Source organism: Leptodactylus fuscus, chromosome 1 (assembly GCF_031893055.1).
Source record: "Leptodactylus fuscus isolate aLepFus1 chromosome 1, aLepFus1.hap2, whole genome shotgun sequence".
Lineage (NCBI taxonomy): Eukaryota > Metazoa > Chordata > Amphibia > Anura > Leptodactylidae > Leptodactylus > Leptodactylus fuscus.
Window position 1 is genome coordinate 1,009,327 of NC_134265.1, and position 24,327 is coordinate 1,033,653.

General features: G+C 45.9%; 1 protein-coding gene across 1 annotated transcript in view; it reads right to left on the reverse strand.

Annotated features, from left to right (window-relative positions):
* Positions 1-24,327, reverse strand: part of LOC142190266 (carbonic anhydrase 9-like) — a 67,031-nt gene that overhangs the window by 30,100 nt on the left and 12,604 nt on the right. Inside the window, exons 2-3 of the mRNA XM_075262285.1 lie at positions 2,351-2,380; positions 897-1,067 (exon numbers count right to left, since the gene is read on the reverse strand). Of these exons, the coding sequence (XP_075118386.1) occupies positions 897-1,067; positions 2,351-2,380 (201 nt within the window). The remainder of the gene's footprint in view (positions 1-896; positions 1,068-2,350; positions 2,381-24,327) is intronic.

A 24,327-nucleotide genomic window follows, 5' to 3' on the forward strand; every position in this document is an offset into this window, starting at 1 on the left:
CGGTGGAGAGCAGGTCATACAGACGTGAGGGGCCGGTGGAGAGCAGGTCATACAGACGTGAGGGGCCGGTGGAGAGCAGGTCATACAGACGTGAGGGGCCGGTGGAGAGCAGGTCATACAGACGTGAGGGGCCGGTGGAGAGCAGGTCATACAGACGTGAGGGGCCGGTGGAGAGCAGGTCATACAGACGTGAGGGGCCGGTGGAGAGCAGGTCATACAGACGTGAGGGGCCGGTGGAGAGCAGGTCATACAGACGTGAGGGGCCGGTGGAGAGCAGGTCATACAGACGTGAGGGGCCGGTGGAGAGCAGGTCATAGAGACGTGAGGGGCCGGTGGAGAGCAGGTCATACAGACGTGAGGGGTCGGTGGAGAGCAGGTCATACAGACGTGAGGGGCCGGTGGAGAGCAGGTCATACAGACGTGAGGGGTCGGTGGAGAGCAGGTCATACAGACGTGAGGGGCCGGTGGAGAGCAGGTCATACAGACGTGAGGGGCAGGTGGAGAGCAGGTCATAGAGATGTGAGGGGTCGGTGGAGAGCAGGTCATACAGACGTGAGGGGCAGGTGGAGAGCAGGTCATACAGACGTGAGGGGCAGGTGGAGAGCAGGTCATAGAGATGTGAGGGGTCGGTGGAGAGCAGGTCATTCCAATGTCACTGCAGTGGGTAGAAGTAGGAAGAAGATAAAGAATTTCGGGTATCCTATATTCCCATCTTGTATACGCAGTGTGTACGAGGTACGGGGCCAGCAGATTGCACTACAATACCCATAACAACATTCCGCAAGAGACCGTTGCACTGGTTTATAGAGACACCCGGCATATAAGACGCTCTAATAAGTGACTGTGATTCCTCTTTCGTGACTGTTCACACTGACCACTGATATGTCACGTCTTACCTGTATGTTTGTTGTTCTCCAGCTCTAAGGTTTCGGCGGTGCTCAGGTTGTAGCCGGAGAGCTGGATGGGTCTCAGCTGAGCGTCAAAGACGGTGTGTTGTGTGTCCACATCAATGGGTGACTGAGCCTTCCCTCCGCACTCAGGGTAGTCCTTGTCCCACTCCAGAATGTCTGATACATAGATCGGAAAAGTGATAGATGTCTATAGGTAACATACTGATAGGATGACACTGATAAGTGATAGATATCTATAGGTCACATACTGATAGGATGACACTGATAAGTGATAGAAGTCTATAGGTCACATACTGATAAGATGACACTAATAAGTGATAGATGTCTATAGGTCACATACTGATAGGATGACACTGATAAGTGATAGATATCTATAGGTCACATACTGATAGGATGACACTGATAAGTGATAGAAGTCTATAGGTCACATACTGATAAGATGACACTGATAAGTGATAGATGTCTATAGGTCACATACTGATAGGATGACGCCGATAAGTGATAGATATCTATAGGTCACATACTGATAGGATGACACTGATAAGTGATAGATATCTATAGGTCACATACTGATAGGATGACGCCGATAAGTGATAGATATCTATAGGTCATAGACTGATAGGAAGACACTGATAAGTGATAGATATCTATAGGTCACATACTGATAGGATGACACTGATAAGTGATAGAAGTCTATAGGTCACATACTGATAGGATGACACTGATAAGTGATAGATATCTATAGGTCACATACTGATAGGATGACACTGATAAGTGATAGATATCTATAGGTCACATACTGATAGGATGACACTGATAAGTGATAGATATCCATAGGTCACATACTGATAGGATGACACTGATAAGTGATAGATGTCTATAGGTCACATACTGATAGGATGACACTGATAAGTGATAGATGTCTATAGGTCACATACTGATAGGATGACACCGATAAGTGATAGATATCTATAGGTCACATACTGATAGGATGACACTGATAAGTGATAGAAGTCTATAGGTCACATACTGATAGGATGACACTGATAAGTGATAGATGTCTATAGGTCACATACTGATAGGATGACACTGATAAGTGATAGAAGTCTATAGGTCACATACTGATAGGATGAAGCTGATAAGTGATAGATGTCTATAGGTCACATACTGATAGGATGACACTGATAAGTGATAGATATCTATAGGTCATAGACTGATAGGATGACACTGATAAGTGATAGATATCTATAGGTCACATACTGATAGGATGACACTGATAAGTGATAGATATCTATAGGTCACATACTGATAGGATGACACTGATAAGTGATAGATATCTATAGGTCACATACTGATAGGATGACACTGATAAGTGATAGATGTCTATAGATGAAATAGAGCTGAGTGTCCTGAGGTTTCGGCTCATGTAGGTTTCTTACCTTGGTAGCTCCAGTGGTGATGTCCAGGACCTGTAAGAGAGGAGATGAGACTGTCAGAAGTTGTCACCAGTTGTCACTTCATGTACCTGAGCGGTGAGTCTTGTCCTGACCGTCTGGTACATATTTTTTAGTTAGAGGCCAGAATTCTCCGTCCATTAGAACCATCACCTGTCATGGCCGACAACCCCACCGGTGACCTTAGGTGGACATCGACTTCTCACGGACAGATCCAGCTCTAGACCCTGGGCCCTGCCTCTGTGGCCACTAGATGTGTGTATGGAATTCTTATCAATGTGCTTGAGATTAGAGTGTCAGCTCCTGGGGTCAGGGATGATGGGAGTGATACATTGTGTGATATAGAGATTAGAGTGTCAGCTCCTGGGGTCAGGGATGATGGGAGTGATACATTGTGTGTGATATAGAGATTAGAGTGTCAGCTCCTGGGGTCAGGGATGATGGGAGTGATACATTGTGTGTGATATAGAGATTAGATTGTCAGCTCCTGGGTCAGGGATGATGGGAGTGATACATTGTGTGTGATATAGAGATTAGATTGTCAGCTCCTGGGGTCAGGGATGATGGGAGTGATACATTGTGTGTGATATAGAGATTAGAGTGTCAGCTCCTGGGTCAGGGATGATGGGAGTGATACATTGTGTGTGATATAGAGATTAGATTGTCAGCTCCTGGGGTCAGGGATGATGGGAGTGATACATTGTGTGATATAGAGATTAGATTGTCAGCTCCTGGGGTCAGGGATGATGGGAGTGATACATTGTGTGTGATATAGAGATTAGATTGTCAGCTCCTGGGGTCAGGGATGATGGGAGTGATACATTGTGTGTGATATAGAGATTAGAGTGTCAGCTCCTGGGTCAGGGATGATGGGAGTGATACATTGTGTGTGATATAGAGATTAGATTGTCAGCTCCTGGGGTCAGTGATGATGGCAGTGATACATTGTGTGATATAGAGATTAGATTGTCAGCTCCTGGGGTCAGCGATGATGGGAGTGATACATTGTGTGTGATATAGAGATTAGATTGTCAGCTCCCGGGTCAGGGATGATGGGAGTGATACATTGTGAGTGATATAGAGATTAGAGTGTCAGCTCCTGGGGTCAGGGATGATGGGAGTGATACATTGTGTGTGTGATATAGAGATTAGATTGTCAGCTCCTGGGGTCAGGGATGATGGGAGTGATACACTGTGTGTGATATAGAGATTAGAGTGTCAGCTCCTGGGCTCAGGGATGATGGGGGTGATACATTGTGTGTGATATAGACATTAGAGTGTCAGCTCCTGGGGTCAGGGATGATGGGAGTGATACATTGTGTGTGATATAGAGATTAGAGTGTCAGCTCCTGGGGTCAGGGATGATGGGAGTGATACATTGTGTGTGATATAGAGATTAGATTGTCAGCTCCTGGGGTCAGGGATGATGGGAGTGATACATTGTGTGTGATATAGAGATTAGAGTGTCAGCTCCTGGGGTCAGGGATGATGGGAGTGATACATTATGTGTGATATAGAGATTAGATTGTCAGCTCCTGGGGTCAGGGATGATGGGAGTGATACATTGTGTGTGATATATAGATTAGAGTGTCAGCTCCTGGGGTCAGGGATGATGGGAGTGATACATTATGTGTGATATAGAGATTAGATTGTCAGCTCCTGGGGTCAGCGATGATGGGAGTGATACATTGTGTGATATAGAGATTAGATTGTCAGCTCCTGGGGTCAGGGATGATGGGAGTGATACATTGTGTGTGTGATATAGAGATTAGATTGTCAGCTCCTGGGGTCAGGGATGATGGGAGTGATACATTGTGTGTGATATAGAGATTAGATTGTCAGCTCCTGGGGTCAGGGATGATGGGGGTGATACATTGTGTGTGATATAGAGATTAGATTGTCAGCTCCTGGGGTCAGCGATGATGGGAGTGATACATTGTGTGTGATATAGAGATTAGATTGTCAGCTCCTGGGGTCAGGGATGATGGGAGTGATACATTGTGTGTGATATAGAGATTAGAGTGTCAGCTCCTGGGGTCAGGGATGATGGGAGTGATACATTGTGTGTGATATAGAGATTAGATTGTCAGCTCCTGGGGTCAGGGATGATGGGAGTGATACATTGTGTGTGATATACAGATTAGATTGTCAGCTCCTGGGGTCAGGGATGATGGGAGTGATACATTGTGTGATATAGAGATTAGATTGAAAGCTCCTGGGGTCAGGGATGATGGGAGTGATACATTGTGTGTGATATAGAGATTAGAGTGTCAGCTCCTGGGGTCAGGGATGATGGGAGTGATACATTGTGTGTGATATAGAGATTAGAGTGTCAGCTCCTGGGGTCAGGGATGATGGGAGTGATACACTGTGTGTGATATAGAGATTAGAGTGTCAGCTCCTGGGCTCAGGGATGATGGGGGTGATACATTGTGTGTGATATAGAGATTAGATTGTCAGCTCCTGGGGTCAGGGATGATGGGAGTGATACATTGTGTGTGATATAGAGATTAGATTGTCAGCTCCTGGGGTCAGGGATGATGGGAGTGATACATTGTGTGTGATATAGAGATTAGAGTGTCAGCTCCTGGGGTCAGGGATGATGGGAGTGATACATTGTGTGTGTGATATAGAGATTAGATTGTCAGCTCCTGGGGTCAGGGATGATGGGAGTGATACATTGTGTGATATAGAGATTAGATTGAAAGCTCCTGGGGTCAGGGATGATGGGAGTGATACATTGTGTGTGATATAGAGATTAGATTGTCAGCTCCTGGGGTCAGGGATGATGGGAGTGATACATTGTGTGTGATATAGAGATTAGAGTGTCAGCTCCTGGGGTCAGGGATGATGGGAGTGATACATTGTGTGTGATATAGAGATTAGATTGTCAGCTCCTGGGGTCAGCGATGATGGGAGTGATACATTGTGTGATATAGAGATTAGATTGTCAGCTCCTGGGGTCAGGGATGATGGGAGTGATACATTATGTGTGATATAGAGATTAGATTGTCAGCTCCTGGGGTCAGCGATGATGGGAGTGATACATTGTGTGATATAGAGATTAGATTGTCAGCTCCTGGGGTCAGCGATGATGGGAGTGATACATTGTGTGATATAGAGATTAGAGTGTCAGCTCCTGGGGTCAGCGATGATGGGAGTGATACATTGTGTGTGATATAGAGATTAGATTGTCAGCTCCTGGGGTCAGCGATGATGGGAGTGATACATTGTGTGATATAGAGATTAGATTGTCAGCTCCTGGGCTCAGGGATGATGGGGGTGATACATTGTGTGTGATATAGAGATTAGAGTGTCAGCTCCTGGGGTCAGGGATGATGGGAGTGATACATTGTGTGTGATATAGAGATTAGATTGTCAGCTCCTGGGGTCAGCGATGATGGGAGTGATACATTGTGTGTGTGATATACAGATTAGATTGTCAGCTCCTGGGGTCAGCGATGATGGGAGTGATACATTGTGTGTGATATAGAGATTAGAGTGTCAGCTCCTGGGTCAGGGATGATGGGAGTGATACATTGTGTGATATACAGATTAGATTGTCAGCTCCTGGGGTCAGGGATGATGGGAGTGATACATTGTGTGATATACAGATTAGATTGTCAGCTCCTGGGGTCAGCGATGATGGGAGTGATACATTGTGTGTGATATAGAGATTAGAGTGTCAGCTCCTGGGGTCAGGGATGATGGGGGTGATACATTGTGTGTGATATAGAGATTAGATTGTCAGCTCCTGGGGTCAGGGATGATGGGAGTGATACATTGTGTGTGATATAGAGATTAGATTGTCAGCTCCTGGGGTCAGGGATGATGGGGGTGATACATTGTGTGTGATATAGAGATTAGAGTGTCAGCTCCTGGGGTCAGCGATGATGGGAGTGATACATTGTGTGTGATATAGAGATTAGATTGTCAGCTCCTGGGGTCAGGGATGATGGGAGTGATACATTGTGTGTGTGATATAGAGATTAGATTGTCAGCTCCTGGGGTCAGCGATGATGGGAGTGATACATTGTGTGATATAGAGATTAGATTGTCAGCTCCTGGGCTCAGGGATGATGGGGGTGATACATTGTGTGTGATATAGAGATTAGAGTGTCAGCTCCTGGGGTCAGCGATGATGGGAGTGATACATTGTGTGTGTGATATACAGATTAGATTGTCAGCTCCTGGGGTCAGCGATGATGGGAGTGATACATTGTGTGTGATATAGAGATTAGAGTGTCAGCTCCTGGGTCAGGGATGATGGGAGTGATACATTGTGTGATATACAGATTAGAGTGTCAGCTCCTGGGGTCAGGGATGATGGGAGTGATACATTGTGTGTGTGATATACAGATTAGATTGTCAGCTCCTGGGGTCAGGGATGATGGGAGTGATACATTGTGTGATATACAGATTAGATTGTCAGCTCCTGGGGTCAGCGATGATGGGAGTGATACATTGTGTGTGATATAGAGATTAGAGTGTCAGCTCCTGGGGTCAGGGATGATGGGGGTGATACATTGTGTGTGATATAGAGATTAGATTGTCAGCTCCTGGGGTCAGGGATGATGGGAGTGATACATTGTGTGTGATATAGAGATTAGATTGTCAGCTCCTGGGGTCAGGGATGATGGGGGTGATACATTGTGTGTGATATAGAGATTAGATTGTCAGCTCCTGGGGTCAGGGATGATGGGAGTGATACATTGTGTGTGATATAGAGATTAGATTGTCAGCTCCTGGGGTCAGGGATGATGGGGGTGATACATTGTGTGTGATATAGAGATTAGATTGTCAGCTCCTGGGGTCAGGGATGATGGGAGTGATACATTGTGTGATATAGAGATTAGAGTGTCAGCTCCTGGGGTCAGGGATGATGGGAGTGATACATTGTGTGATATAGAGATTAGAGTGTCAGCTCCTGGGCTCAGGGATGATGGGAGTGATACATTGTGTGTGATATAGAGATTAGATTGTCAGCTCCTGGGGTCAGGGATGATGGGAGTGATACATTGTGTGTGATATAGAGATTAGAGTGTCAGCTCCCGGGGTCAGGGATGATGGGAGTGATACATTGTGTGATATAGAGATTAGAGTGTCAGCTCCTGGGGTCAGGGATGATGGGAGTGATACATTGTGTGTGATATAGAGATTAGAGTGTCAGCTCCTGGGGTCAGGGATGATGGGAGTGATACATTGTGTGTGATATAGAGATTAGATTGTCAGCTCCTGGGGTCAGGGATGATGGGAGTGATACATTGTGTGTGATATAGAGATTAGATTGTCAGCTCCTGGGGTCAGGGATGATAGGAGTGATACATTGTGTGTGATATAGAGATTAGATTGTCAGCTCCTGGGGTCAGGGATGATGGGAGTGATACATTGTGTGTGTGATATAGAGATTAGATTGTCAGCTCCTGGGGTCAGGGATGATGGGAGTGATACATTGTGTGTGATATAGAGATTAGATTGTCAGCTCCTGGGGTCAGGGATGATGGGAGTGATACATTGTGTGTGATATAGAGATTAGATTGTCAGCTCCTGGGGTCAGGGATGATGGGAGTGATACACTGTGTGTGTGATATAGAGATTAGAGTGTCAGCTCCTGGGGTCAGGGGTGATGGGAGTGATACATTGTGTGTGATATAGAGATTAGATTGTCAGCTCCTGGGGTCAGGGATGATGGGAGTGATACACTGTGTGTGTGATATAGAGATTAGAGTGTCAGCTCCTGGGCTCAGGGATGATGGGAGTGATACATTGTGTGATATAGAGATTAGAGTGTCAGCTCCTGGGCTCAGGGATGATGGGAGTGATACATTGTGTGTGTGATATAGAGATTAGAGTGTCAGCTCCTGGGGTCAGGGATGATGGGAGTGATACATTGTGTGTGTGATATAGAGATTAGAGTGTCAGCTCCTGGGCTCAGGGATGATGGGAGTGATACATTGTGTGTGTGATATAGAGATTAGAGTGTCAGCTCCTGGGGTCAGGAATGATGGGAGTGATACATTGTGTGTGTGATATAGAGATTAGATTGTCAGCTCCTGGGGTCAGGGATGATGGGAGTGATACATTGTGTGATATAGAGATTAGATTGTCAGCTCCTGGGGTCAGGGATGAAGGGAGTGATACATTGTGTGTGATATAGAGATTAGATTGTCAGCTCCTGGGGTCAGGGATGATGGGAGTGATACATTGTGTGTGATATAGAGATTAGATTGTCAGCTCCTGGGGTCAGTGATGATGGGAGTGATACATTGTGTGTGATATAGAGATTAGATTGTCAGCTCCTGGGGTCAGGGATGATGGGAGTGATACATTGTGTGTGATATAGAGATTAGAGTGTCAGCTCCTGGGGTCAGGGATGATGGGAGTGATACATTGTGTGTGATATAGAGATTAGATTGTCAGCTCCTGGGGTCAGGGATGATGGGAGTGATACATTGTGTGTGATATAGAGATTAGATTGTCAGCTCCTGGGGTCAGGGGTGATGGGAGTGATACATTGTGTGTGATATAGAGATTAGATTGTCAGCTCCTGGGGTCAGGAATGATGGGAGTGATACATTGTGTGTGTGATATAGAGATTAGAGTGTCAGCTCCTGGGGTCAGGGATGATGGGAGTGATACATTGTGTGATATAGAGATTAGATTGTCAGCTCCTGGGGTCAGGGATGATGGGAGTGATACATTGTGTGTGATGTAGAGATTAGATTGTCAGCTCCTGGGTCAGGGATGATGGGAGTGATACATTGTGTGTGATATAGAGATTAGATTGTCAGCTCCTGGGGTCAGGGATGATGGGAGTGATACATTGTGTGTGATATAGAGATTAGAGTGTCAGCTCCTGGGTCAGGGATGATGGGAGTGATACATTGTGTGTGATATAGAGATTAGAGTGTCAGCTCCTGGGGTCAGGGAAGATGGGAGTGATACATTGTGTGTGATATAGAGATTAGAGTGTCAGCTCCTGGGGTCAGGGATGATGGGAGTGATACATTGTGTGATATAGAGATTAGAGTGTCAGCTCCTGGGGTCAGTGATGATGGGAGTGATACATTGTGTGTGATATAGAGATTAGAGTGTCAGCTCCTGGGGTCAGGGATGATGGGAGTGATACATTGTGTGTGTGATATAGAGATTAGATTGTCAGCTCCTGGGGTCAGGGATGATGGGAGTGATACATTGTGTGTGATATAGAGATTAGAGTGTCAGCTCCTGGGTCAGGGATGATGGGAGTGATACATTGTGTGTGATATAGAGATTAGATTGTCAGCTCCTGGGTCAGGGATGATGGGAGTGATACATTGTGTGTGATATAGAGATTAGATTGTCAGCTCCTGGGGTCAGGGATGATGGGAGTGATACATTGTGTGATATAGAGATTAGAGTGTCAGCTCCTGGGGTCAGGGATGATGGGAGTGATACATTGTGTGATATAGAGATTAGATTGTCAGCTCCTGGGCTCAGGGATGATGGGAGTGATACATTGTGTGTGATATAGAGATTAGATTGTCAGCTCCTGGGGTCAGGGATGATGGGAGTGATACATTGTGTGTGATATAGAGATTAGATTGTCAGCTCCTGGGGTCAGGGATGATGGGAGTGATACATTGTGTGTGTGATATACAGATTAGATTGTCAGCTCCTGGGGTCAGGGATGATGGGATTGATACATTGTGTGATATAGAGATTAGATTGTCAGCTCCTGGGTCAGGGATGATGGGAGTGATACATTGTGTGTGATATAGAGATTAGAGTGTCAGCTCCTGGGGTCAGGGATGATGGGAGTGATACATTGTGTGTGATATAGAGATTAGATTGTCAGCTCCTGGGGTCAGGGATGATGGGAGTGATACATTGTGTGATATACAGATTAGATTGTCAGCTCCTGGGGTCAGGGATGATGGGAGTGATACATTGTGTGTGATATAGAGATTAGATTGTCAGCTCCTGGGGTCAGGGATGATGGGAGTGATACATTGTGTGATATAGAGATTAGAGTGTCAGCTCCTGGGGTCAGGGATGATGGGAGTGATACATTGTGTGTGATATAGAGATTAGAGTGTCAGCTCCTGGGGTCAGGGATGATGGGAGTGATACATTGTGTGTGATATAGAGATTAGAGTGTCAGCTCCTGGGTCAGGGATGATGGGATTGATACATTGTGTGATATAGAGATTAGAGTGTCAGCTCCTGGGGTCAGGGATGATGGGAGTGATACATTGTGTGTGTGATATAGAGATTAGATTGTCAGCTCCTGGGGTCAGGGATGATGGGAGTGATACATTGTGTGTGTGATATAGAGATTAGATTGTCAGCTCCTGGGGTCAGGGATGATGGGAGTGATACATTGTGTGTGATATAGAGATTAGAGTGTCAGCTCCTGGGTCAGGGATGATGGGAGTGATACATTGTGTGTGATATAGAGATTAGATTGTCAGCTCCTGGGTCAGGGATGATGGGAGTGATACATTGTGTGTGATATAGAGATTAGATTGTCAGCTCCTGGGGTCAGGGATGATGGGAGTGATACATTGTGTGTGATATAGAGATTAGAGTGTCAGCTCCTGGGTCAGGGATGATGGGAGTGATACATTGTGTGATATAGAGATTAGAGTGTCAGCTCCTGGGGTCAGGGATGATGGGAGTGATACATTGTGTGATATAGAGATTAGAGTGTCAGCTCCTGGGCTCAGGGATGATGGGAGTGATACATTGTGTGTGATATAGAGATTAGAGTGTCAGCTCCTGGGGTCAGGGATGATGGGAGTGATACACTGTGTGTGTGATATAGAGATTAGAGTGTCAGCTCCTGGGGTCAGGGGTGATGGGAGTGATACATTGTGTGTGATATAGAGATTAGATTGTCAGCTCCTGGGGTCAGGGATGATGGGAGTGATACATTGTGTGTGATATAGAGATTAGATTGTCAGCTCCTGGGGTCAGGGATGATGGGAGTGATACATTGTGTGTGATATAGAGATTAGAGTGTCAGCTCCTGGGGTCAGCGATGATGGGAGTGATACATTGTGTGATATAGAGATTAGAGTGTCAGCTCCCGGGGTCAGGGATGATGGGAGTGATACATTGTGTGTGATATAGAGATTAGATTGTCAGCTCCTGGGCTCAGGGATGATGGGAGTGATACATTGTGTGTGATATAGAGATTAGATTGTCAGCTCCTGGGCTCAGGGATGATGGGAGTGATACATTGTGTGTGATATAGAGATTAGATTGTCAGCTCCTGGGGTCAGGGATGATGGGAGTGATACATTGTGTGTGATATAGAGATTAGATTGTCAGCTCCTGGGCTCAGGGATGATGGGAGTGATACATTGTGTGTGATATAGAGATTAGATTGTCAGCTCCTGGGGTCAGGGATGATGGGAGTGATACATTGTGTGTGATATAGAGATTAGATTGTCAGCTCCTGGGGTCAGGGATGATGGGAGTGATACATTGTGTGATATAGAGATTAGAGTGTCAGCTCCTGGGGTCAGGGATGATGGGAGTGATACATTGTGTGTGATATAGAGATTAGAGTGTCAGCTCCTGGGGTCAGGGATGATGGGAGTGATACATTGTGTGTGATATAGAGATTAGATTGTCAGCTCCTGGGGTCAGGGATGATGGGAGTGATACATTGTGTGTGATATAGAGATTAGATTGTCAGCTCCTGGGGTCAGGGATGATGGGAGTGATACATTGTGTGTGATATAGAGATTAGACTGTCAGCTCCTGGGGTCAGGGATGATGGGAGTGATACATTGTGTGTGATATAGAGATTAGACTGTCAGCTCCTGGGGTCAGGGATGATGGGAGTGATACATTGTGTGTGATATAGAGATTAGACTGTCAGCTCCTGGGGTCAGGGATGATGGGAGTGATACATTGTGTGTGATATAGAGATTAGATTGTCAGCTCCTGGGGTCAGGGATGATGGGAGTGATACATTGTGTGTGATATAGAGATTAGATTGTCAGCTCCTGGGGTCAGGGATGATGGGAGTGATACATTGTGTGTGATATAGAGATTAGATTGTCAGCTCCCGGGGTCAGGGATGATGGGAGTGATACATTGTGTGTGTGATATACAGATTAGATTGTCAGCTCCTGGGGTCAGGGATGATGGGAGTGATACATTGTGTGTGATATAGAGATTAGAGTGTCAGCTCCTGGGGTCAGCGATGATGGGAGTGATACATTGTGTGTGATATAGAGATTAGAGTGTCAGCTCCTGGGGTCAGCGATGATGGGAGTGATACATTGTGTGTGATATAGAGATTAGATTGTCAGCTCCTGGGGTCAGGGATGATGGGGGTGATACATTGTGTGTGATATAGAGATTAGATTGTCAGCTCCTGGGGTCAGGGATGATGGGAGTGATACATTGTGTGTGATATAGAGATTAGATTGTCAGCTCCTGGGGTCCGGGATGATGGGGGTGATACATTGTGTGTGATATAGAGATTAGATTGTCAGCTCCTGGGGTCAGGGATGATGGGAGTGATACATTGTGTGTGATATAGAGATTAGAGTGTCAGCTCCTGGGGTCAGGGATGATGGGAGTGATACATTGTGTGTGTGATATAGAGATTAGAGTGTCAGCTCCTGGGGTCAGGGATGATGGGAGTGATACATTGTGTGTGATATAGAGATTAGATTGTCAGCTCCTGGGGTCAGGGATGATGGGAGTGATACATTGTGTGTGATATAGAGATTAGATTGTCAGCTCCTGGGGTCAGGGATGATGGGAGTGATACACTGTGTGTGTGATATAGAGATTAGAGTGTCAGCTCCTGGGGTCAGGGGTGATGGGAGTGATACATTGTGTGTGATATAGAGATTAGATTGTCAGCTCCTGGGGTCAGGGATGATGGGAGTGATACATTGTGTGTGATATAGAGATTAGAGTGTCAGCTCCTGGGCTCAGGGATGATGGGAGTGATACATTGTGTGTGTGATATAGAGATTAGATTGTCAGCTCCTGGGGTCAGGGATGATGGGAGTGATACATTGTGTGATATAGAGATTAGATTGTCAGCTCCTGGGGTCAGGGATGAAGGGAGTGATACATTGTGTGTGATATAGAGATTAGATTGTCAGCTCCTGGGGTCAGGGATGATGGGAGTGATACATTGTGTGATATAGAGATTAGAGTGTCAGCTCCTGGGGTCAGGGATGATGGGAGTGATACATTGTGTGTGTGATATAGAGATTAGAGTGTCAGCTCCTGGGGTCAGGGATGATGGGAGTGATACATTGTGTGTGTGATATAGAGATTAGATTGTCAGCTCCTGGGGTCAGGGATGATGGGAGTGATACATGTGTGTGATATAGAGATTAGATTGTCAGCTCCTGGGGTCAGGGATGAAGGGAGTGATACATTGTGTGTGATATAGAGATTAGATTGTCAGCTCCTGGGGTCAGGGATGATGGGAGTGATACATTGTGTGTGATATAGAGATTAGATTGTCAGCTCCTGGGGTCAGTGATGATGGGAGTGATACATTGTGTGTGATATAGAGATTAGATTGTCAGCTCCTGGGGTCAGGGATGATGGGAGTGATACATTGTGTGTGATATAGAGATTAGAGTGTCAGCTCCTGGGGTCAGGGATGATGGGAGTGATACATTGTGTGTGATATAGAGATTAGAGTGTCAGCTCCTGGGGTCAGGGATGATGGGAGTGATACATTGTGTGTGATATAGAGATTAGATTGTCAGCTCCTGGGGTCAGGGATGATGGGAGTGATACATTGTGTGTGATATAGAGATTAGATTGTCAGCTCCTGGGGTCAGGGATGATGGGAGTGATACATTGTGTGTGATATAGAGATTAGAGTGTCAGCTCCTGGGGTCAGGGATGATGGGAGTGATACATTGTGTGTGATATAGAGATTAGAGTGTCAGCTCCTGGGGTCAGGGGTGATGGGAGTGATACATTGTGTGTGATATAGAGATTAGAGTGTCAGCTCCTGGGGTCAGGGATGATGGGAGTGATACATTGTGTATGATATAGAGATTAGAGTGTCAGCTCCTGGGGTCAGGGATGATGGGAGTGATACATTGTGTGTGATATAGAGATTAGAGTGTCAGCTCCTGGGTCAGGGATGATGGGAGTGATACATTGTGTGTGATATAGAGATTAGATTGTCAGCTCCTGGGGTCAGGGATGATGGGAGTGATACATTGTGTGTGATATAGAGATTAGAGTGTCAGCTCCTGGGGTCAAGGGATGATGGGAGTGATACATTGTGTGTGTGATATAGAGATTAGATTGTCAGCTCCTGGGGTCAGGGATGATGGGAGTGATACATTGTGTGTGATATAGAGATTAGAGTGTCAGCTCCTGGGGTCATGGATGATGGGGGTGATACATTGTGTGTGTGATATAGAGATTAGATTGTCAGCTCCTGAGGTCAGGGATGATGGGAGTGATACATTATGTGTGATATACAGATTAGAGTGTCAGCTCCTGGGGTCAGGGATGATGGGAGTGATACATTGTGTGATATAGAGATTAGAGTGTCAGCTCCTGGGTCAGGGATGATGGGAGTGATACATTGTGTGTGATATAGAGATTAGAGTGTCAGCTCCTGGGTCAGGGATGATGGGAGTGATACATTGTGTGTGTGATATAGAGATTAGATTGTCAGCTCCTGGGTCAGGGATGATGGGAGTGATACATTGTGTGATATAGAGATTAGATTGTCAGCTCCTGGGGTCAGGGATGATGGGGGTGATACATTGTGTGTGTGATATAGAGATTAGAGTGTCAGCTCCTGGGGTCAGGGATGATGGGAGTGATACATTGTGTGTGTGATATAGAGATTAGATTGTCAGCTCCTGGGGTCAGGGATGATGGGAGTGATACATTGTGTGTGTGATATAGAGATTAGATTGTCAGCTCCTGGGGTCAGGGATGATGGGAGTGATACATTGTGTGTGATATAAAGATTAGAGTGTCAGCTCCTGGGGTCAGGGATGATGGGAGTGATACATTGTGTGTGATATAGAGATTAGAGTGTCAGCTCCTGGGGTCAGGGATGATGGGAGTGATACATTGTGTGTGTGATATAGAGATTAGAGTGTCAGCTCCTGGGGTCAGGGATGATGGGAGTGATACATTGTGTGTGTGATATAGAGATTAGATTGTCAGCTCCTGGGGTCAGGGATGATGGGAGTGATACATTGTGTGATATAGAGATTAGATTGTCAGCTCCTGGGGTCAGGGATGATGGGAGTGATACATTGTGTGTGATATAGAGATTAGATTGTCAGCTCCTGGGGTCAGGGATGATGGGAGTGATACATTGTGTGTGATATAGAGATTAGAGTGTCAGCTCCTGGGGTCAGGGATGATGGGAGTGATACATTGTGTGTGTGATATAGAGATTAGAGTGTCAGCTCCTGGGGTCAGGGATGATGGGAGTGATACATTGTGTGTGTGATATAGAGATTAGATTGTCAGCTCCTGGGGTCAGGGATGATGGGAGTGATACATTGTGTGATATAGAGATTAGATTGTCAGCTCCTGGGGTCAGGGATGAAGGGAGTGATACATTGTGTGTGATATAGAGATTAGATTGTCAGCTCCTGGGGTCAGGGATGATGGGAGTGATACATTGTGTGTGATATAGAGATTAGATTGTCAGCTCCCTGGGGTCAGGGATGATGGGAGTGATACATTGTGTGTGATATAGAGATTAGATTGTCAGCTCCTGGGGTCAGGGATGATGGGGGTGATACATTGTGTGTGTGATATAGCAGATTAGATTGTCAGCTCCTGGGGTCAGGGATGATGGGAGTGATACATTGTGTGTGATATAGAGATTAGAGTGTCAGCTCCTGGGGTCAGCGATGATGGGAGTGATACATTGTGTGTGATATAGAGATTAGAGTGTCAGCTCCTGGGGTCAGCGATGATGGGAGTGATACATTGTGTGTGATATAGAGATTAGATTGTCAGCTCCTGGGGTCAGGGATGATGGGGGTGATACATTGTGTGTGATATAGAGATTAGATGTGTCAGCTCCTGGGGTCAGGGATGATGGGAGTGATACATTGTGTGTGATATAGAGATTAGATTGTCAGCTCCTGGGGTCAGGGATGATGGGGGTGATACATTGTGTGTGATATAGAGATTAGATTGTCAGCTCCTGGGGTCAGGGATGATGGGGGTGATACATTGTGTGTGATATAGAGATTAGATTGTCAGCTCCTGGGGTCAGGGATGATGGGGGTGATACATTGTGTGTGATATAGAGATTAGATTGTCAGCTCCTGGGGTCCGGGATGATGGGGGTGATACATTGTGTGTGATATAGAGATTAGATTGTCAGCTCCTGGGGTCAGGGATGATGGGAGTGATACATTGTGTGTGATATAGAGATTAGAGTGTCAGCTCCTGGGGTCAGGGATGATGGGAGTGATACATTGTGTGTGATATAGAGATTAGATTGTCAGCTCCTGGGGTCCGGGATGATGGGGGTGATACATTGTGTGTGATATAGAGATTAGATAAGCTCCTGGGGTCAGGGATGATGGGGGTGATACATTGTGTGTGATATAGAGATTAGAGTGTCAGCTCCTGGGCTCAGGGATGATGGGAGTGATACATTGTGTGTGTGATATAGAGATTAGATTGTCAGCTCCTGGGGTCAGGGATGATGGGAGTGATACATTGTGTGATATAGAGATTAGATTGTCAGCTCCTGGGGTCAGGGATGATGGGAGTGATACATTGTGTGTGATATAGAGATTAGATTGTCAGCTCCTGGGGTCAGGGATGATGGGAGTGATACATTGTGTGTGATATAGAGATTAGAGTGTCAGCTCCTGGGGTCAGGGATGATGGGAGTGATACATTGTGTGTGTGATATAGAGATTAGAGTGTCAGCTCCTGGGGTCAGGGATGATGGGAGTGATACATTGTGTGTGTGATATAGAGATTAGATTGTCAGCTCCTGGGGTCAGGGATGATGGGAGTGATACATTGTGTGATATAGAGATTAGATTGTCAGCTCCTGGGGTCAGGGATGAAGGGAGTGATACATTGTGTGTGTGATATAGAGATTAGATTGTCAGCTCCTGGGGTCAGGGATGATGGGAGTGATACATTGTGTGTGATATAGAGATTAGATTGTCAGCTCCTGGGGTCAGGATGATGGGAGTGATACATTGTGTGTGATATAGAGATTAGAGTGTCAGCTCCTGGGGTCAGGGATGATGGGAGTGATACATTGTGTGTGATATAGAGATTAGAGTGTCAGCTCCTGGGGTCAGGGATGATGGGAGTGATACATTGTGTGTGTGATATAGAGATTAGATTGTCAGCTCCTGGGGTCAGGGATGATGGGAGTGATACATTGTGTGATATAGAGATTAGATTGTCAGCTCCTGGGGTCAGGGATGATGGGAGTGATACATTGTGTGTGTGATATAGAGATTAGATTGTCAGCTCCTGGGGTCAGGGATGATGGGAGTGATACATTGTGTGTGATATAGAGATTAGATTGTCAGCTCCTGGGGTCAGGGATGATGGGAGTGATACATTGTGTGTGATATAGAGATTAGAGTGTCAGCTCCTGGGGTCAGGGATGATGGGAGTGATACATTGTGTGTGTGATATAGAGATTAGATTGTCAGCTCCTGGGGTCAGGGATGATGGGAGTGATACATTGTGTGATATAGAGATTAGATTGTCAGCTCCTGGGGTCAGGGATGATGGGAGTGATACATTGTGTGTGATATAGAGATTAGATTGTCAGCTCCTGGGGTCAGTGATGATGGGAGTGATACATTGTGTGTGATATAGAGATTAGATTGTCAGCTCCTGGGGTCAGGGATGATGGGAGTGATACATTGTGTGTGATATAGAGATTAGAGTGTCAGCTCCTGGGGTCAGGGATGATGGGAGTGATACATTGTGTGTGATATAGAGATTAGAGTGTCAGCTCCTGGGGTCAGGGATGATGGGAGTGATACATTGTGTGTGATATAGAGATTAGATTGTCAGCTCCTGGGGTCAGGGATGATGGGAGTGATACATTGTGTGTGATATAGAGATTAGATTGTCAGCTCCTGGGGTCAGGGATGATGGGAGTGATACATTGTGTGTGATATAGAGATTAGAGTGTCAGCTCCTGGGGTCAGGGATGATGGGAGTGATACATTGTGTGATATAGAGATTAGATTGTCAGCTCCTGGGGTCAGGGATGATGGGAGTGATACATTGTGTGTGATATAGAGATTAGAGTGTCAGCTCCTGGGGTCAGGGATGATGGGAGTGATACATTGTGTGTGATATAGAGATTAGAGTGTCAGCTCCTGGGGTCAGGGATGATGGGAGTGATACATTGTGTGTGATATAGAGATTAGATTGTCAGCTCCTGGGGTCAGGGATGATGGGAGTGATACATTGTGTGTGATATAGAGATTAGAGTGTCAGCTCCTGGGGTCAGGGATGATGGGAGTGATACATTGTGTGTGATATAGAGATTAGATTGTCAGCTCCTGGGGTCAGGGATGATGGGAGTGATACATTGTGTGTGATATAGAGATTAGATTGTCAGCTCCTGGGGTCAGGGATGATGGGAGTGATACATTGTGTGTGATATAGAGATTAGAGTGTCAGCTCCTGGGGTCAGGGGTGATGGGAGTGATACATTGTGTGTGATATAGAGATTAGAGTGTCAGCTCCTGGGGTCAGGGATGATGGGAGTGATACATTGTGTGTGATATAGAGATTAGAGTGTCAGCTCCTGGGGTCAGGGATGATGGGAGTGATACATTGTGTGTGATATAGAGATTAGAGTGTCAGCTCCTGGGGTCAGGGATGATGGGAGTGATACATTGTGTGTGTGATATAGAGATTAGATTGTCAGCTCCTGAGGTCAGGGATGATGGGGGTGATACATTGTGTGTGATATAGAGATTAGATTGTCAGCTCCTGGGGTCAGGGATGATGGGGTGATACATTGTGTGTGATATAGAGATTAGAGTGTCAGCTCCTGGGGTCAGGAATGATGGGAGTGATACATTGTGTGTGTGATATAGAGATTAGAGTGTCAGCTCCTGGGGTCAGGGATGATGGGAGTGATACATTGTGTGTGTGATATAGAGATTAGATTGTCAGCTCCTGGGGTCAGGGATGATGGGAGTGATACATTGTGTGTGTGATATAGAGATTAGATTGTCAGCTCCTGGGGTCAGGGATGATGGGGGTGATACATTGTGTGTGATATAGAGATTAGAGTGTCAGCTCCTGGGGTCAGGGATGATGGGAGTGATACATTGTGTGTGATATAGAGATTAGATTGTCAGCTCCTGGGGTCAGGGATGATGGGAGTGATACATTGTGTGTGATATAGAGATTAGATTGTCAGCTCCTGGGGTCAGGGATGATGGGAGTGATACATTGTGTGTGTGATATAGAGATTAGAGTGTCAGCTCCTGGGGTCAGGGATGATGGGGGTGATACATTGTGTGTGATATAGAGATTAGATTGTCAGCTCCTGGGGTCAGGGATGATGGGGGTGATACATTGTGTGTGATATAGAGATTAGAGTGTCAGCTCCTGGGGTCAGGGATGATGGGGGTGATACATTGTGTGTGATATAGAGATTAGAGTGTCAGCTCCTGGGGTCAGGGATGATGGGAGTGATACATTGTGTGTGTGATATAGAGATTAGAGTGTCAGCTCCTGGGGTCAGGGATGATGGGGGTGATACATTGTGTGTGATATAGAGATTAGATTGTCAGCTCCTGGGGTCAGGGATGATGGGAGTGATACATTGTGTGATATAGAGATTAGATTGTCAGCTCCTGGGGTCAGGGATGATGGGAGTGATACATTGTGTGTGATATAGAGATTAGATTGTCAGCTCCTGGGGTCAGGGATGATGGGAGTGATACATTGTGTGTGTGATATAGAGATTAGATTGTCAGCTCCTGGGGTCAGGGATGATGGGAGTGATACATTGTGTGTGATATAGAGATTAGAGTGTCAGCTCCTGGGGTCAGGGATGATGGGAGTGATACATTGTGTGTGATATAGAGATTAGAGTGTCAGCTCCTGGGGTCAGGGATGATGGGAGTGATACATTGTGTGTGATATAGAGATTAGAGTGTCAGCTCCTGGGGTCAGGGATGATGGGAGCGATACATTGTGTGTGTGATATAGAGATTAGATTGTCAGCTCCTGGGTCAGGGATGATGGGAGTGATACATTGTGTGTGATATAGAGATTAGATTGTCAGCTCCTGGGGTCAGGGATGATGGGAGTGATACATTGTGTGTGTGATATAGAGATTAGAGTGTCAGCTCCTGGGGTCAGGGATGATGGGAGTGATACATTGTGTGTGATATAGAGATTAGATTGTCAGCTCCTGGGTCAGGGATGATGGGAGTGATACATTGTGTGATATAGAGATTAGAGTGTCAGCTCCTGGGTCAGGGATGATGGGAGTGATACATTGTGTGTGATATAGAGATTAGATTGTCAGCTCCTGGGGTCAGGGATGATGGGAGTGATACATTGTGTGTGATATAGAGATTAGATTGTCAGCTCCTGGGGTCAGGGATGATGGGAGTGATACATTGTGTGTGTGATATAGAGATTAGATTGTCAGCTCCTGGGGTCAGGGATGATGGGAGTGATACATTGTGTGTGTGATATAGAGATTAGATTGTCAGCTCCTGGGGTCAGGGATGATGGGAGTGATACATTGTGTGTGATATAGAGATTAGATTGTCAGCTCCTGGGGTCAGGGATGATGGGAGTGATACATTGTGTGTGATATAGAGATTAGAGTGTCAGCTCCTGGGGTCAGGGATGATGGGAGTGATACATTGTGTGTGATATAGAGATTAGATTGTCAGCTCCTGGGGTCAGGGATGATGGGAGTGATACATTGTGTGTGATATAGAGATTAGATTGTCAGCTCCTGGGTCAGGGATGATGGGAGTGATACATTGTGTGTGATATAGAGATTAGATTGTCAGCTCCTGGGGTCAGGGATGATGGGAGTGATACATTGTGTGTGATATAGAGATTAGATTGTCAGCTCCTGGGGTCAGGGATGATGGGAGTGATACATTGTGTGTGATATAGAGATTAGATTGTCAGCTCCTGGGGTCAGGGATGATGGGAGCGATACATTGTGTGTGATATAGAGATTAGATTGTCAGCTCCTGGGGTCAGGGATGATGGGAGTGATACATTGTGTGTGATATAGAGATTAGAGTGTCAGCTCCTGGGGTCAGGGATGATGGGAGTGATACATTGTGTGTGATATAGAGATTAGATTGTCAGCTCCTGGGGTCAGGGATGATGGGAGTGATACATTGTGTGTGATATAGAGATTAGATTGTCAGCTCCTGGGGTCAGGGATGATGGGAGTGATACATTGTGTGATATAGAGATTAGATTGTCAGCTCCTGGGGTCAGGGATGATGGGAGTGATACATTGTGTGTGATATAGAGATTAGAGTGTCAGCTCCTGGGGTCAGGGATGATGGGAGTGATACATTGTGTGTGTGATATACAGATTAGATTGTCAGCTCCTGGGGTCAGGGATGATGGGAGTGATACATTGTGTGATATAGAGATTAGATTGTCAGCTCCTGGGTCAGGGATGATGGGAGTGATACATTGTGTGTGATATAGAGATTAGATTGTCAGCTCCTGTGGTCAGGGATGATGGGAGTGATACATTGTGTGTGATATAGAGATTAGATTGTCAGCTCCTGGGGTCAGGGATGATGGGAGTGATACATTGTGTGTGATATAGAGATTAGATTGTCAGCTCCTGGGGTCAGGGATGATGGGAGTGATACATTGTGTGTGATATAGAGATTAGAGTGTCAGCTCCTGGGGTCAGGGATGATGGGAGTGATACATTGTGTGTGATATAGAGATTAGAGTGTCAGCTCCTGGGGTCAGGGATGATGGGAGTGATACATTGTGTGTGATATAGAGATTAGAGTGTCAGCTCCTGGGGTCAGGGATGATGGGAGTGATACATTGTGTGTGATATAGAGATTAGATTGTCAGCTCCTGGGGTCAGGGATGATGGGAGTGATACATTGTGTGATATAGAGATTAGAGTGTCAGCTCCTGGGGTCAGGGATGATGGGAGTGATACATTGTGTGTGATATAGAGATTAGATTGTCAGCTCCCGGGGTCAGGGATGATGGGAGTGATACATTGTGTGTGATATAGAGATTAGATTGTCAGCTCCTGGGGTCAGGGATGATGGGAGCGATACATTGTGTGTGATATAGAGATTAGATTGTCAGCTCCTGGGGTCAGGGATGATGGGAGTGATACATTGTGTGTGATATAGAGATTAGAGTGTCAGCTCCTGGGGTCAGGGATGATGGGAGTGATACATTGTGTGTGATATAGAGATTAGATTGTCAGCTCCTGGGGTCAGGGATGATGGGAGTGATACATTGTGTGATATAGAGATTAGAGTGTCAGCTCCTGGGGTCAGGGATGATGGGAGTGATACATTGTGTGTGATATAGAGATTAGAGTGTCAGCTCCTGGGGTCAGGGATGATGGGAGTGATACATTGTGTGTGATATAGAGATTAGATTGTCAGCTCCTGGGGTCAGGGATGATGGGAGTGATACATTGTGTGTGATATAGAGATTAGATTGTCAGCTGCTGGGGTCAGGGATGATGGGAGTGATACATTGTGTGTGATATAGAGATTAGATTGTCAGCTCCTGGGGTCAGAGATGATGGGAGTGATACATTGTGTGATATAGAGATTAGATTGTCAGCTCCTGGGGTCAGGGATGATGGGAGTGATACATTGTGTGATATAGAGATTAGATTGTCAGCTCCTGGGGTCAGGGATGATGGGGGTGATACATTGTGTGTGATATAGAGATTAGAGTGTCAGCTCCTGGGGTCAGGGATGATGGGAGCGATACATTGTGTGTGATATAGAGATTAGATTGTCAGCTCCTGGGGTCAGGGATGATGGGAGTGATACATTGTGTGTGTGATATAGAGATTAGAGTGTCAGCTCCTGGGGTCAGGGATGATGGGAGTGATACATTGTGTGTGTGATATAGAGATTAGAGTGTCAGCTCCTGGGGTCAGGGATGATGGGAGTGATACATTGTGTGATATAGAGATTAGATTGTCAGCTCCTGGGGTCAGGGATGATGGGAGTGATACATTGTGTGTGATATAGAGATTAGATTGTCAGCTCCTGGGGTCAGGGATGATGGGAGTGATACATTGTGTGTGATATAGAGATTAGATTGTCAGCTCCTGGGGTCAGGGATGATGGGAGTGATACATTGTGTGTGTGATATAGAGATTAGATTGTCAGCTCCTGGGGTCAGGGATGATGGGAGTGATACATTGTGTGTGTGATATAGAGATTAGATTGTCAGCTCCTGGGGTCAGGGATGATGGGAGTGATACATTGTGTGTGATATAGAGATTAGAGTGTCAGCTCCTGGGGTCAGGGATGATGGGAGTGATACATTGTGTGTGATATAGAGATTAGATTGTCAGCTCCTGGGGTCAGGGGTGATGGGAGTGATACATTGTGTGTGATATAGAGATTAGAGTGTCAGCTCCTGGGGTCAGGGATGATGGGAGTGATACATTGTGTGATATAGAGATTAGAGTGTCAGCTTCTGGGGTCAGGGATGATGGGAGTGATACATTGTGTGTGATATAGAGATTAGATTGTCAGCTCCTGGGGTCAGGGATGATGGGAGTAATACATTGTGTGTGTGATATAGAGATTAGAGTGTCAGCTCCTGGGGTCAGGGATGATGGGAGTAATACATTGTGTGTGTGATATAGAGATTAGAGTGTCAGCTCCTGGGGTCAGGGATGATGGGAGTGATACATTGTGTGTGTGATATAGAGATTAGATTGTCAGCTCCTGGGGTCAGGGATGATGGGAGTGATA